This window comes from Phalacrocorax aristotelis, chromosome 5 (genome assembly GCF_949628215.1).
Source record: "Phalacrocorax aristotelis chromosome 5, bGulAri2.1, whole genome shotgun sequence".
Lineage (NCBI taxonomy): Eukaryota > Metazoa > Chordata > Aves > Suliformes > Phalacrocoracidae > Phalacrocorax > Phalacrocorax aristotelis.
The window spans coordinates 7,852,819-7,867,980 of record NC_134280.1 but is presented as its reverse complement, the minus strand read 5'-3'; the positions used below and the strand labels follow the sequence as shown (position 1 = coordinate 7,867,980).

The 15,162-nt window shown below is 40.8% G+C and overlaps 1 protein-coding gene across 2 annotated transcripts; it reads right to left on the bottom strand.

Moving 5' to 3' along the window:
* Positions 1-175: 175 nt before the first annotated feature.
* On the bottom strand, positions 176-15,054 carry MCM6 (minichromosome maintenance complex component 6). Of its 2 annotated transcripts, XM_075092840.1 has the most exons (18): positions 14,901-15,051; positions 14,050-14,196; positions 13,381-13,491; positions 12,664-12,913; positions 11,814-11,979; positions 11,582-11,727; positions 10,531-10,681; positions 9,738-9,879; positions 8,612-8,753; positions 8,360-8,467; positions 7,606-7,761; positions 6,405-6,533; positions 5,129-5,290; positions 3,850-3,985; positions 3,410-3,577; positions 2,350-2,489; positions 1,578-1,721; positions 176-989 (listed from the first exon to the last, which is right to left on the bottom strand). In XM_075092840.1, the coding sequence occupies exons 1-17, from the start codon at positions 15,014-15,016 to the stop codon at positions 1,608-1,610; spliced, it is 2,484 nt and encodes an 827-aa protein (XP_074948941.1). In that variant the 5' UTR covers positions 15,017-15,051; the 3' UTR covers positions 176-989; positions 1,578-1,607. The 2 variants fall into 2 exon arrangements, with proteins under 2 accessions (XP_074948941.1, XP_074948940.1); XM_075092839.1 differs by having other exon boundaries at positions 704-1,721; positions 14,901-15,054.
* Between the last annotated feature and the right edge of the window lie 108 nt (positions 15,055-15,162).

Sequence of the window (15,162 nt, the reverse complement as noted above, 5' to 3'; positions counted from 1 at the left end):
GCAACTACGTGCTCTATTTTTCTTCTTTTTTCCCCCTCTGATGTTTGAATAACAATAGGAACTTTACAGCACCACCTGCTACTTATTTTTCAGTAGAGCAGTGTTAACTTGGGAAGAGAACCACCCCTCCTAGCCTATGAAGCATATACAACTGGGGAAAGAGAAGCAGAAAAGATACTTTCTCCCATGTGAAGAATATTTATTATCAAACAAAGATTGGGGGAACTACATAATGAAGTACAAACATCTTCCTGCCCTTATTCTGAAAGCAAATGAACAATACAGAATAACATGAAACTGTTGTTACAGGTGGGTGGCAATTTCTAATGAAATGTAGCATTTGCCAAGATGCCGTTTATGAAAGAAATTAGTGGAGAGAAGTTGCTGCAGTTAGAGTTAGTGAATTAGAGCCCAGTGATGTGGTAGCATTGTTAGTGACAATTATTTATGATTCTTTCCATTCCTTAAATATAACTGTTATCTTCAGTGATATGCTTAGTTAGACCAAAGCATATCTCTCCAAAGCTGGGTGAGACTAACAGGAAAAAGACAACTGTCTTACAAAGCAGCTCCATTTCTGGACCTGCTTCAGAAAGTTAATTCACACTATTTATACTTCAAATATATAGCTTTGGTATCTTTCATGCTGTTACAAATGGTTTTTAGGTGCTGGTATCAGGTTGACAAGACAAAGATTCAGGTATTTTAAATTCTTAATAGATTATTTAATGATACCACAGCATACAGCAAATAATTGAGAACAGAAATTTAAGTAAATTTTTCTTATAGAAAAATCTAGAAACTAGTTTACATAAATAGTCTTAAAAAATCCTTCACAAATGATGGCAGTTTTCAGTTCACTTACAAGTCAAGACATTCATCAAGATGTGGATTTTCTGACCTCCTGACTTAAAGCCTTGCTTTGGGCTTGTCTATTTTCAATTTTCTATTTTACATATACAACAGGAGCATATACATCTTTAGTCCATCTAAAAAGAAAGAGAAGCAATCAGAGTTTCTCATTATCTGTTACTGGAAGTTAAATAACACTTCTTAAAAACCAGCATCTGTCATCCAGGAAATTTAATCTTTCTTAAGACATTAAATATTTAGATCACTATTTTTTGAACCTCAAAGCACAGGCATAGAAAATAGCAATCCCACATACAAGTGATAATAAATCCACCCCCAGACATTTAATGATCTTTTATTTATGTCAATATGAAAAACAGTAAAAACGACAGCATAAAAAGTCTACTAAATACAATAGAAGAAGAGTGGAAAATTCCTCTCATTTAAAACAGAATCATCTACATAGCTTGCTACTGAAAAGAGCTACTGAATGATTCTCTTCTGCATCTGGATGATGGCATTGAAACCCAGAATTAATAAATGAAACTAATATGTAAGTGTGTAATTTCTTTTAAAACTTCCCAGGTATGCTCAGTGTAAACGAGCAATCATACATTACTAACCGCACCGTGGCACATTCCACAGTAAAGCGCTCGTAGGAATTTAAGACGTTAGCCACACAGCAACTTTCTTTTAAGAAAAGAATGTATTCTCCAACACATAACTAGTCAGCTGTACAATCCAGCTCTCAGCCCTTAGTCTTCCAGCAGATAGTTTGGGTTGACAACCAGGTATGGATCTTCATCAAAAGTCTCCTCTTCTCTGGATCCTCTCAGCCCTGACTGGGACAGTTCTATCAGAATGTGGTCCTGCAATAGACAAAAAGTTGTATTCAGACAAGAAAAGAAAGGTTTGTTTGTACTTTTTGAAGGCATCTCCTTTTTTATACTGGTAGCACCTCTTTTTGAAGAATTTTTCAACCCTTTTAATTGTGAATTCCCTCTTTAAAGGTTCCTAATCTCAACAATTACATTCAGTGGAAATCTCTCATATATTGTATGCTTCCTGGGAATACGTCTATGTAGTGGTTTTGTGCCTTTAAAAGTGAAAAGTATTTTATATTTTCATATTTTTTTCCTCCAAACTGCCCTAGTGCCCCTGTGACTTAAGGTTATCCATCGAATAAAGTGTTCTTTGTATTTCTGTATCTAGTGTATAACTAACACTATAGAAATACAGAAAAATATCACTTACACTGCTGTAGGGACATGATATGGCACTCTGAGCTTTTACTTATACACATCTCTAATTTATTTCAATGTTTTCTCTGTAATTATTTTTAACAGGTATTAAACAAAGGTGGCATTTATACTGCACCAGTCAATAACACAGAAGCACAAAACATTTTTCAAATTAGGAAGGTATTCTATTAAAAATGAATCATTGTACTATGTAAGTTAAACCCCTTTTTCACTATGCACACGTCTCTATACATACATAATGTGTAAGTCGGTGAATAACTCTCTCTATGATCTTCTTTTTATTTATTAGTTCCTCTTCAGATTCTATTTCAGATTCAATTTCCTTTAGATACCAATTAATAAGTTCACTCTTCTTTAATGATGAATCATCCTCTTCTGCAAAGAAAATAATTTGTATAAACACACCAGCAGTAAGATACCATTCAAACCATAAGAGAAAAGGATTTGTGTGTTAACGTTTACAGTGCTGAAGAAACATCCTTTTTAAGATGTTTAAGAAACATCAGACTTTCTTCTCTTCTTAAATCATCATGTTTTGTACAGGAGGCTGTTTTATCATGGTTTAATTGGAGATATTTAGATTGAGGATTGAAGCTTTCAGTTTTAAGCATCCAAGCGGCTTACAATTCAATGAGCAGCCTAGCAATCACATCAGCCTTCTGCACCAAGAAAAAGCAGTCACCTGGATGTGTACTATTTGCCTCCAAGTATGGGCAAAAGAAAATCACTGTCACACAAAGCCAAAGAAGTCATCCTTCTACACGTACTCAGCATTTTGAACAGATACTATAGTCTCCACACCCTACCAAAAACTTCACTGCATTGGTATATGCTACAAGACAACTGCTGCATTTCATTACAGGAATAGCCTCATTGCAACTGAAATATTTCACCTCCCAAAGAAATGATGCAGCCATTTGGCACATACTGGTTAAGTATATACTTTAGGCTGTGGTTGCTGGCATATGTTGGAGCTCTCACTGCAGTTTTCATTGCTGCTGACTCTTCTAGCTAGGTTAAACCAGCTACAAATCCTTTTCTGGATCTGCTCTGTTGACATGCTCCTCAGCTTACCAGGCTCTGACAAATGACCATGATACCAGAGCTAAAAAAGTCCAAGAAGTCATATTTGTATCATCTAATGTAGTATAGCCACATGTGTACAGGCTGACACCTGACCTAACAAGTTTGGTGTCTCAGCAGGAATGAAAATCCCAAGTGCAACAGCATGAGATGTAGTAACAGTTGCTCCCTGAACCCAGGGTCTACCATCTTTTCAATAAACACACTCTTACCTTCCTCTGCTTTCCTAAGGTGCAGCACCAGGAGATTAGAAATTCGTCGATACTCAGAGAAGCCCAGCCTAAGAGAAGCTTTGGGTGCACCATCCTTGTTCATGTCCTCAGAATGGCCATTGATCCCATTCACAAGACCATTGACCCCAGCTGGAGCTTCTGCCTCACCTGTTTGGACACATGCCCAGGTTTAAATCTGTAACATCTTTTAATTGTTTAATACTCTGAGCCACTGAAAAGTGTTACACTGACCAACCAGGAGAGTGGACCCACAAGGAAGCTGAAGAAGTAAGAGAGTTAAGAACAGGAGTCAAGATTCCTAGACCATTATTAGATGAGAAATAGGTGAGAAACTGAAGACAAGCATATACTCAAACAAGGTAAGCTGTAAAGACTGGAAGTACTTTGCCCTTTGAAAAAATTCTCTACAAGTAATTTACCATTGACTCCATCTTGGTCCTCTTGATCCTCCATTTGCTGTTCATCATCTTGGTCTAAATTGATGTCAGGAGTCTCAACTCTAATGATGGACTTATTTAAAAGCCTGAAAGCTTCCTTCACATGTTTCGGGTGAACCTGGGGAAGATTTGAAAAAACATGTATTAAATAGGCATGGTGGCTCTTCTAGTGTTAAAAGCCTTTTTTCCCCAATAGCTCCAGAAACTCAGCTCTGACTCTGATGAAGGGTCTTTCTACCCATCTCACCTGATTAATCCTAAGCAGCAAAGACTCTGCAAGTCAAAGTATATCCCACTACAAGTACTCTGAGTTCACACTAGGTTATGGAGGGAAAAGCAGCCTGATGAATATTTCAAGCTTTAGCAATCATGTGGAGTTGATAAATTTTTTACTTAAGACAAGAACATTTTGAAGAAAGATCAGTGGAACAAGAAACATGAAAAGAAATGGATCTGAACAGAAACAATATGGGGAAAAAAACCAAGATGTAATTAATGAGGCTCTCCTCCAGAACTGAAAAGCAAAATCTGGAAAAATCATCTCTAGCTGAGCCATAAGCTAAAAGCTATCTGTTTCTTTATAAGCTGAATTTAATTAAAAAGAACCCAACGGGTATCTAAGCAGTGAGCAAGTTTCTATCGCTGCCTGTGTCACATATCCCCTAATCAACATTTCAAAAGCCCTGCTGAGTTTTACAGCAGGGCCTAGATGGATAGCAGTCATACTACAGTTAATAGCCATAACAAAACATACATTTCAACATTGACTGATGTAAGGAGGAGCTCAGATCACAAATACAGGTGCTCTTAGGGAGGTTCAGACACTTGGATGAACTTCAGCATTTTAGAGTGCAGATGGAAGAGAGCTGTGAGAGATTACAAACTACGCAAGATTAGGCTAGACATTACCAACAGCCCCGGCTGGTACTAATAGATAGATACCAATAGTTCTTCCTATTTGTCATGATTTGACAGGTAACAGGCTGAGAGTGCTGATACAACTGTACTGCAGAAACATGCATGTTCTCAGTTTGGACCAGCTGATCTGGTCCATACCTTAAAAACAGTAAGACATACCTTAAAAGCAGTATTTCTAGCACACAAATTCAGACCGAGTATGACCACATCACAAGTAAAAACATGATCCAAGCTCTCGACCTCACCCACAGGATTTAAAAGTGTACAATACTATCAAACAGCAAAGCCAGAACTCCCACATTTACATAAACATTTATACAAACTTTCTTCAAAAACCTGATACCTCATCACAGCAGTGCATACGGGCCATAGCTTCAGACAGCCGAATCATGCTTTCCAACTGTCGCACTGTGATTCTCCAGGACGACTTTGTCACTCCAGAGCCATCACGCTGCCGTAGTCGTTTATACTGCTCCACTATGAAGTCCTCAGACTCCTTAGATATCTTTGTGACATAAGACAGTATGACAGTTTGCCATGTTAAAAGTATTGAAGTTTATGTCTTTCGTTAGATTGGCAGTTCCCAGACCCTTCTATACTAGCTACTGCTTTTTCTCTGAAATATTCTATGCTATACACATACTATACATAAATATAATTACAATTGTTATGTTAAAATATTGTAATAATGATTACAGTAACAATGATATTACCGTAAGTACATTCACACGTTAATTATTTTACAGCAGATTTTTCATAATTTCTATTTTTCTGTTCCACCAACTTGCTTCCAGGCATAACTCAGGTCTGACTCTACTAGGTTGTACTACGTTTATTTACCTTTCATTCTGCAGGCAGACACACACACAAGCGTACACTCCATATACTAACACTGACTACAGCTCTGTGTACAGGCTTTTTAGCCTGAGTCTATCTGCACATACACAGATCCAGTGGAAAACAAACTCCCCACCACACGGAAACAAAATGGGAGTTTTCAAAACTCTGTAAGGCAGGGTGTCCTCTCCTTCCATTTGAGAAATACATTAGAAGAACTTCTGAAAACCATAACGCACAGCCCATCCAGGCTGTCCAGGCTGCTATTTGGATAGACCACAAAAATTTGTCCTTAGAGCAGTTTCCCATGTTGCGTATTCTACCACAAACGAAGCAAAGAAACATCAAGGAACAATACCCTTTTAAAATAAAGACAACCAAACTGCTTGATTAAGCAATAAGCCAATAAAATACAAAAATCTCTACAGCAACCATGTTGAATAACCCATGTTCTTGAGATATGAAAAACCTATGATATGACACCTCAGTTGTTCTAGACAGATGGTTAAGAGCTACCACCAAAGCAGTTAAGACTACTAACAGTCTCACCTGGGCTGGCTGGGTTTCTAGACTTTAAAAAAAAAAAAAAAAAAGAGTTAAAAAAAAGAGTACATGGCTCCAAAATATGCTATGTTTCTAGATAATAACTGAGTTTATGGCTCCTTTCTTGAGAGAACACTACACTAAGTGTCTTTGTATTTGCCAGAAAAAAGCATGCTACAGAGTGGCTGTTCCTTTGGACCACCTCATACAGAACAACTTATACAGAAAAGTAGAATTACCTTTGGTTTAAACTGTCTTGCGAACAGCAGATACCTTCTGATATCATCTAATGAATAGACACGATCGACAGATTCTTCTACTCTGGAATGCAGATCCACTATCCGTCTGGCAATGGCGTAATCTGTAACCTGGGATATCATTGCTCTGTCAGATCACTTCCACAACATCAGCCAAATATCAAAACAGCTATATTCTTCCTTCCCATTCCCCTCCCTCACTTGCACTCCTCATGGCAGAGCTAGTCTTTCCAGAAGCCGGACTCTCTGCCAGAAGATCCAGGAGAATGCCCTGGAGGCTTTTAATACAAGGAAACACAGCAGAGAAGGGATAAAAGGCAGTCTTAGGATTTATAACCTCTTGGAACTCTCCTGGGTTACAAGTTAGCCGTAGAACAGGCAGAAAGCAGCACTCTGCAGCGTGGGAACTGCTTTCTTCCTTTTCAGCCTACTCTGTCTCTTTCATCAGTCCCTTCTAAATTAGATAATCACTCTGAGCAAAAGAGTGGAAAGAACAGTGCTGAACCAACATTAATCTCTGCATCTCATGTGTTCCCAAGGCAAATGCCACATAGACAGGTGGTGGCAGTCTTAGTCTTAGTGACCAGCTATTTGTAAAAATGACTAATGGTGTTAAAGTTTGCAGGTCAAATCACGACAAGATGAAAAGGCAGCATCCTCGTATTCAGCAGAGCATGTTCACATTTGTACTGCCAGCTTTTAACTTTGCAGACACAAAAGAAAAGCTGAAGCAGGACACTCTCATTAGATCAGCTTCACCTAAAATTGCAGAGGGCCACCAAGATGGTCAGAGGGCAGGAGCACATGATGTATGAGGAGAGGCTGAAAGAGCTGGGTCTGTTCAGCTTGAAAAGAAAACAACCACCTCGTTGGCGAGCATAGATGTGAGGGAACCAGATTGTTCTTAGAAGTACAGATTGACAAAAAGCAACTGACACAAACTGAACCATGAGAAATTCTGATTAGATAAAAGCTATTATTATTTTTTTAAACACATGAGAGTTGTCAGACATTGCAGTAGAGGCCTAGAGAGGCTACAGAATCTCCATCCTTGGAGATACTCAAAACTCACCAAGTCAAAGTCTTGGCAACCTGTTCGTGATCTGCTTTGAGCGTGAGGTTAGACTAGAGCCCCCCAGATGTCATTTCTGACATAAATTATTCTACAGTTCCTTAAAATTACCTCATTACATTCATCCACAAGGATGAAAAAGAGATCAAAGCGAGACATGATGGGAGCTGACAGGTTTATGTTCTGTTTCAGTGACTTGGATCTGTCATAGCGCCCACCAACTGGGTTTGCTGCAGCCAAAATGGAGGTCCTGGCATTCAGGGTAGCCTGACAATGGAGGGGAAAAGAATAAAAAAAAATTTAAAAAGAAAGAATAATGATATCTGTGACCATTTGCTAAAACAACCCATTGCAATTCGAATGGGTCGGCATAACATCTTTTAAATGGGGTTTCAACAGAGGTATTACAACAATCACTCCTCAGAAGAGCCCAAACTCTTCTAACCAGCCTTTTCTAATCAGGTCTCTGCCTCAGGAGAGTTTGATGAATCAGTATTTTAACATTGTCACACTCTTGTCAGTAATACTGAAACAAACCCTTAAAACTGCTTTTCACAAGACCCTGTTTTTCACAGTGCAAATACACGCTCCTACAAACACACACAAATCTTTTGGGGCTGCTTCAAGGTTAGGATTTTCCCATTTTCTGATTCCTGTCGACCACTATCTCTTTTTTCCTTTCAGTAACATTTCTGATCTTTTTTGGGTATGTGGCACAAAAACTTTGCAGGCAAGTGATCTCTGTCCCGCCACAGTGAGGCAGCTGCAGAGCTGACAGGAAAATCTGACAGATGACACTAGATCAGTACCTGTAACAGTCAGACAACCGTACAGACCACACACCCAGAGGAATAGCGCAAGCTACCTTCACTCCTGCTTTAGTAATGGATATAGTCTGCTGCTCCATTGCTTCATGAATGGCTACTTGATCCCGCACATCCATTTTGTCAAATTCATCAATGCAACAAACCCCCTGCAGAGGGAGAATAAAAAATAATACATCACCCAAATTCAATCACTTTTGGAAAAAAAGCATAATTGAGACAATTTGGGCTCTTTGTCATTAACCAAAACCATTCCAGGATTGCAGGAACCTCTCTCTGGCTCCTGGACTCACATTATCCGCCAGCATCAGTGCTCCAGCTTCAATGACAAATTCATGAGACTCTTCATCTTTTACAACAGCTGCTGTTAGACCAGCAGCACTGGAGGCTTTTCCACTGGTGTATACAGCACGAGGGCTGAACTCATCCACATGCCTACGGAGAGAAATAACAGGGAGGAACAAACTTAGAAAGTCATATTAAAACCTGCAGAAACAGGATAACTGTAATGCAGTGTTGCTTTCAACCTCTCAGGCCAGGACCTGTTCCTTCCTTCAAGAAGCAATTACTATTTAGGTAGGCCCTCCCACCTCTAATGATGTTTGAACAAGCCTTGGAAACTAAACCTATCGAACTGCAGTCTATCACAGGTCTGCTACTCGCCCTTGGTTACTTACACCTGCAGAAAAAATAATCCAGACCTCCTCCCACAAGTTTTCGGCTGACCTCACAAGCTCACACAGCTCCTTACAGGTCAGGTAAATGTCAGCACAAGGGAACAAACGACTTCACAGCAGGAAGCAGCGAGACTGACCACAGACAGCCTGAGGCAGCTTTTGTGAAGCCTCTACATTTCAGAGTTGCAGTGTATGCTGCAAGAGCCTCAGCTTCACAGAGAACGATGCAGAGGTTAATGAACAGCGTGATAAAATAAAACCATGTTAACTAAAATTTCCAATAAAAAGCATTGTAATCTAAGATCTGGCATAAAACATAATTATTTCACAATTATTTTTCTGGGGTAGTAGTTATGTATTTGCCCAAATTGTTGGGACATACCAATTTAGACTAAGCTAAAAATAGGGATAAAATAATTATCATTATTTCATTTGTGTCTGGTATTTTAAGATGTGCAATAACTTTTTTAGTTTTAATAGTCAATGTCTTTTGAAAATATTTGGAAATTCATACTTTCATAACAAAAAGGTCTTAATTCCTTCTTTGTTATAACCACAGGGGTTGTTGAGTTTGCTTCAGCCCTGTTCAAATACTTCAACCACATCCAAACAATTACTGGAAAATATTCTTAAACATTTTACTACCCTTTCCTCTGTTTAACATAGAAAAGGCACAGCACACATGTATAGCTCTAGTAACACTAGATAATATTTAAATACTGAGTTTTAATGAGATGCTTACTTTAGAAATTGACTCTTGGCTGTACTTGGATCACCAACAACACAAACATTGATGTCCCCACGCAATGAAGTGCCTTCTGATGTGGTCTTAGGAACTCCTCCAAAAAGCATCAGCAGGACCCCACGTTTCACTTCGTCGTTACCTGCGCCAGAAAAGACATTTGACTAAAACCCAAATAAAACACCGCCATTTTTCCTATTAAAAAAAAAAACCAAAACATCAGCCCACCAGGATTTTAGAGCATTTGGGTACATCTGCTTAGAATTTGCCTATTTGCTAAACATCCACTAAAACTGCATTTATGTCCTTGATAGAGTTTCAGGGAAGAATGACTCAGAAAGCAGCTGAATTCCTGTATGCTACAGTGGCTCAGAAGGGGGACCCAATTCAGCTGATCAAACTTTTCAGACATAAGCAACATAAGTCCTCCAACAGCTCTGAACCACAAAAAACTGCAAACATATACCCACACATGCGTGCACAACAGCACACAAATATTTGGAACCCTTAAATCTTTTGAAGGAAGCCCATACAAAACAGAGCTTATATCCTACTGTCAGCTATAGGGTTTAGCAGTAGATCACCCAGTATCAGACCCAATCACTTACACTACTCTTGCAGGGCTTACTAATTAAGGACAGCAAGTATTCAGGAAATAGATTCTCCTTCTCTAGCATAACCAGAGCTGGAGGGGAGAGCTTGTGGTAGTTGGAATAGGGCTTTCAAGCTCTCCCAAAATGGCACTACAGGGACAGCAAAAAGAATATTTCTGAGACAACAACTAGACCATTACCATGGATAGTGGGGAAGAGGCTGGTGCACAGATTATGGTAAAGGTTCTTATCCTGGCTCATTTCAAAAACCTTTTCCCACTCTTTCACAGACATTTGGTTTTTAATGCTTTCCGCAGTCTGTTCTTCATCTCGGAGCTCTTTTCCACCAAACTGAAGAAAGGAAATAGAAAAAAAAAAAAAAGTAATAACATGGTCAGTACTGAATACAAGTACTGCAGACAGGTTACAAAAACTTGCTCTGTAAGCTGCATGGGAGGAACACATACAGAAAAACTGACCTTAGGCTAAGGAAGCTTATCACCTTATACCTTTACAAACCAACAGACAATTTCCTAGGGGGCAAAATCAATGGAGTGTAACTTCAGTTAGTGAAAAAAACCCAGGAGAGATGCTTGTCCAGAAGAGATTAAAAAGAGAGTAAACCAGTACAGCTTCCTTTGGCTAAAATTTACCTTTGTAAGCATTCTTCATTAACTGGAATTCACAAGGTCTCTCACTTCTGCCTCATTCCAGAGTCAACTTCTACACCCAGAAAATAACAGATGCTATTTTTGTCCTATGTGACAGTGAAGCTGCTAGTAGAATTATAGATTAAAACATCATACCATGCTAAAACCCAACCATAGTATTACTTATTATGTTGACGTAACATCCTGAGATGTTATGTGATAAACCAGGGGAAAAAGAAGGATCACTGTTTTCCCTGTGAGAAAACAAAGCTGTACGATTTCCTGGAGGAAAAGGAAATGCTTCAGAACTGAATGAAAGCTGAATGGAAATAAATGGACCAGTTAGCTCTTTAGAATATACTGATAACATTGGCAAATAATCACATCTGTGAAAACTGCTATAAACAACAAAGACAAGGAAAAAAATTTGCTATATAAATATAACCATAAAATATATAGAATATTAAGACAGTCAAATGCACAGGAAGGCGATACACATAGGTATTTAAAGCTTTACCCATTCCCGCCCCCTAATTTGAGGTAAAACCACACAGAGCAGAGATCATCAACATCTTTAAATCTATTTTCTTTCCAGACTCACCCGTGGATTTGTTGGTGCAACGTAACAAGCTAGGAAGACTAGCTTATATGACAGCTCTCTGACTCCAAGGGCGCGAAGTCCTCGAATGCCTTCAGTTTCATACCCCTCTGTCCCGCTCACCCGGGAGCCGGTTTCTGCACGCACCCCTGCCATTAGAGTGGGAGTCAGAACAGGAGTTCCCAGAACAAGCAGGAGGGACATGTCATCAACATCACGAGCACTAGCCACAAACCTGGTGTTGAGAGCTGGGACACATCAGGCACAACGATCAGCGACCCTGTGAAGTCACATTTGTCACCTGCCTGAGCAGACTCCACTGCTTCCGCACGCAAGATGACTTCCACACTGCGAGGAATGCTACCACGCGGCAGCTCGGCCTGCGTCTCCTGAATGCGAACCTGGGGAGGAAGAGGATATTAAGCGCTTAGTGGATGTCATCAAATTTGAAACTGCTTTAAAAGCTAAGCTGCTAACAAATACAGTCAGTAGCATTTGACTGCTGCCATCCACGTAAATCATGAAATTCCTCTTATGGTAAGACAAACAACTGAAAATCCCTTCACTAAACAGTATCTAAGAGGCCTTGGAGAAACTTAAGAGGATATAGAGGGGACACAATGACAATTATGAGGGCTAGGAAAAGCAACTTGAAGAGTCCAGTTAATGTGACTGACACAAAATATTATTGCAGAATGTGAAGTGCTGAGGATTTTGCTGGGGTAAATCAATCTAGAAGAGCAAGCCACTGTAGACACTAAGAGACACACCTTTTCATACTTGTATAAAACAGCTACACATGATGTACCTCCAACATGAGACTGGCTCGAATATGTGGGTTTTCAGTGGCTTATTTAGACAATAAACATCACGCAACAAAACTGCCTTGATACTATTCATAATTTCCCATGCTTAAGCATAAGCCTTCCATAGACAGAAAGAAGTTATTTGCTGAAATTCCAGTGCCTTTTCTTGAGGTCTTTTATTGATGTTGATGCCTTCAATGTGTAGCAGTACAAACACCACATTTCAGCTCCCACAGGAACATTATCGTTTGTTGTCATCCCCCAACCCTGCCACCATACCTTTTGGAAATCAACAAATCTTGATTTGTTTGTGTCCAGCATGAATCTTCTTCTGTTGGCACAGACTGGGTTTCTGCAGATGTTTGGCTGTGTGTATTTAAATTGCTGTTCCACATCTTTAATCACTGTCTGGCAGTCGAGGCACAGGAAGGTTCCGCTTACAAGCTCAGGATGGACTGGGTGGGTACGTACCACCTGTCCACTGATACGCATCAGTGAGCCAATTTTTGCTGATGTCAGCTCTCGAATTCTGTTTAAAACAGAAATTCATGAGGATTAAATTTGTAAGTTGACATTTTTATGCCCAGGGTACTACTCAAGTACTGAGATGCAACATAGTTTCATTCAGTCTGTGACTAAACAAGAGCTGTAACAGACAAAAGAAACAGTTCCTAGAACATATTCTCACTTTATGATTTACCAATGCGAAAGTTACTTCACTGGTACTTCAAAAGCAACATACTCTAAATCATTTTTTTAAATTGGAGAAGTTATATTTATTTGTGGAATATGATGAACGTAAGTACCTGAGTGTGATTCACAAATGAAAAACTGTTGTTTCAGAAAATATCCTGCACAAGATCAGGAACTTCTTCACAATCCTATGGGCCAACTGTACACTTCACGCTATACAACTAAAACATTTTCAGTACATGTTGGTGCTTTTTTCCCCAGTAGTAAAAATGAACAAGTTTCTGGAATGAATAATCATCTTACTTGTGTCTGGTAGGTAGATCTTGGAATGCAACATAAAAGTCCTTGTTTGAGGGAACATTTCCATGGTCTCTGGCAAAGGTTTTCACTGCTCGGCAGAGGTAAGGGTAAATCCTGAAATATGGAAAATAAGTTCAAATTTTATAGAACCAAAAGGCCTTCTATGCTTTAGACTACATCAAAGGCTTGCAGCATACCTTTCCAGGTTCTGGCTTTTACTGCCACGTTATCTAAGAACACACAAAAGCTAATCTAAATATGCTAAACATGAGATCACTGCAAAATAATGCCATTTGCTTTACCATCTGAAAACGGACTTTTAAAGTCTCATTTTATGACACTTTTATCCTGATATTAAGTAGATCCTCAAAACAAGCCACTGGTTCAATAAAATATTTTCAGAGCAAGACGTTCTAGAGGTTTATTCTGTATTCCTGTACTGACCATCTACCTCTTTACCAGAATACATGCAATTGCCTTGTTAACTAATGGTTTCCAAAGAGGAACCAATTAAGAAATAAGTTTTGATCCAGTAAAAAAAGAAAAAATTTCTTAAATGTGTTTTCAGGACACAGAAAGCAGATAATCCTCTCGGTTTTTACATAACACGTAAGATGTTACGGGCCTGAGACCGCAGCATTGCTCAGGTCTCAGGGTATCTCTACACTGTACCTGTAAAATTCCTCCTGAATAGTGGTAGAGAGCTGCTGATTGAACTGCTCCAAATCCACAAAGCTTACAATCAACGTGTTCCGCTCTGGCCGAATCAGTTCTTCAGCATCACGCAAGTATTTGACCTCCCCATCGCTGTTCTGGAACCTGAAAGCGAGTCAGGAAAACTTTTCACAGTTACATATCAGGCTGCAAATGAATACTTCAGGAGAGAAAGAGAAGAAAAGGATCGCAGACGTTAAGGAGCGTGCAAGGGACCGATGGCATCCCACAGTCCCTTGCAAACGCCTTTTCCAGCAGTATTTCTCCTCCCGCCCCCCTCGCGACACCCATCCCACAAACGCCCCCAGCGCAGACACACTGGATCTGCACTTCACACAGCTGGTTTGCCACTCAGAATTTTATTTGTGGTTTAACGATGACCCTGCACCAGCAAAACGGGGTTTCTTCTGTGTTCCTCAGGGCGACGTTAACAGTTTCCTCGTTTGCTGCCCAAAGGTCCCTCGAGAGACAAAACGCGTGGAGTCAGGCGTATTAAGGCGCCACAGCCAAGCCGCAAAAGGGATGCTCAACCCGGTCGTCACAAAATTTTGTTAAAAAGGGTCGGATGCACCTAACAAGGTCCCACGGAGAGCTGCGTGGGAGGCGGGCACCCCAAGGCAGAGCAGTGCCCCAGCGGCGGGCCCCGGCGACAGGAGAGCTTTTCTGACTGAAATTCTGACGGAAACTCGAGGGATCGGGGCGACAGGGCCTGACAGGATCCCCACCCCACCCCCGCCAAATGGCGGCCCGCCGCCTCCCGACGGCCCGGCCCTGCCCGCCCGCCGCCAGGCCCGGCCCCTCTCACTCACTCCTCTAAGAAGTCCTGGAACAACTTCTGGCACTTCTCGGCCACCTCATCGCGGAGCTGCTGGTGTTGCTGCGCCGCTCCCGCCTCCCCCGCTGCCGCCGCCACCGCCAGGTCCATCCCGCCCGCCGCCGCCGCACCGGGCCCGACCCAGCCCCGACCCGGCCCCACAGCGGTTCGCGCCACAGCGCGCCCCACGTGCACCGCCCCGCCGCCGCGCCGGCCAATCGGCGACCGTCGGGCCGCAGAGTCCCGCCCCGCTGCCC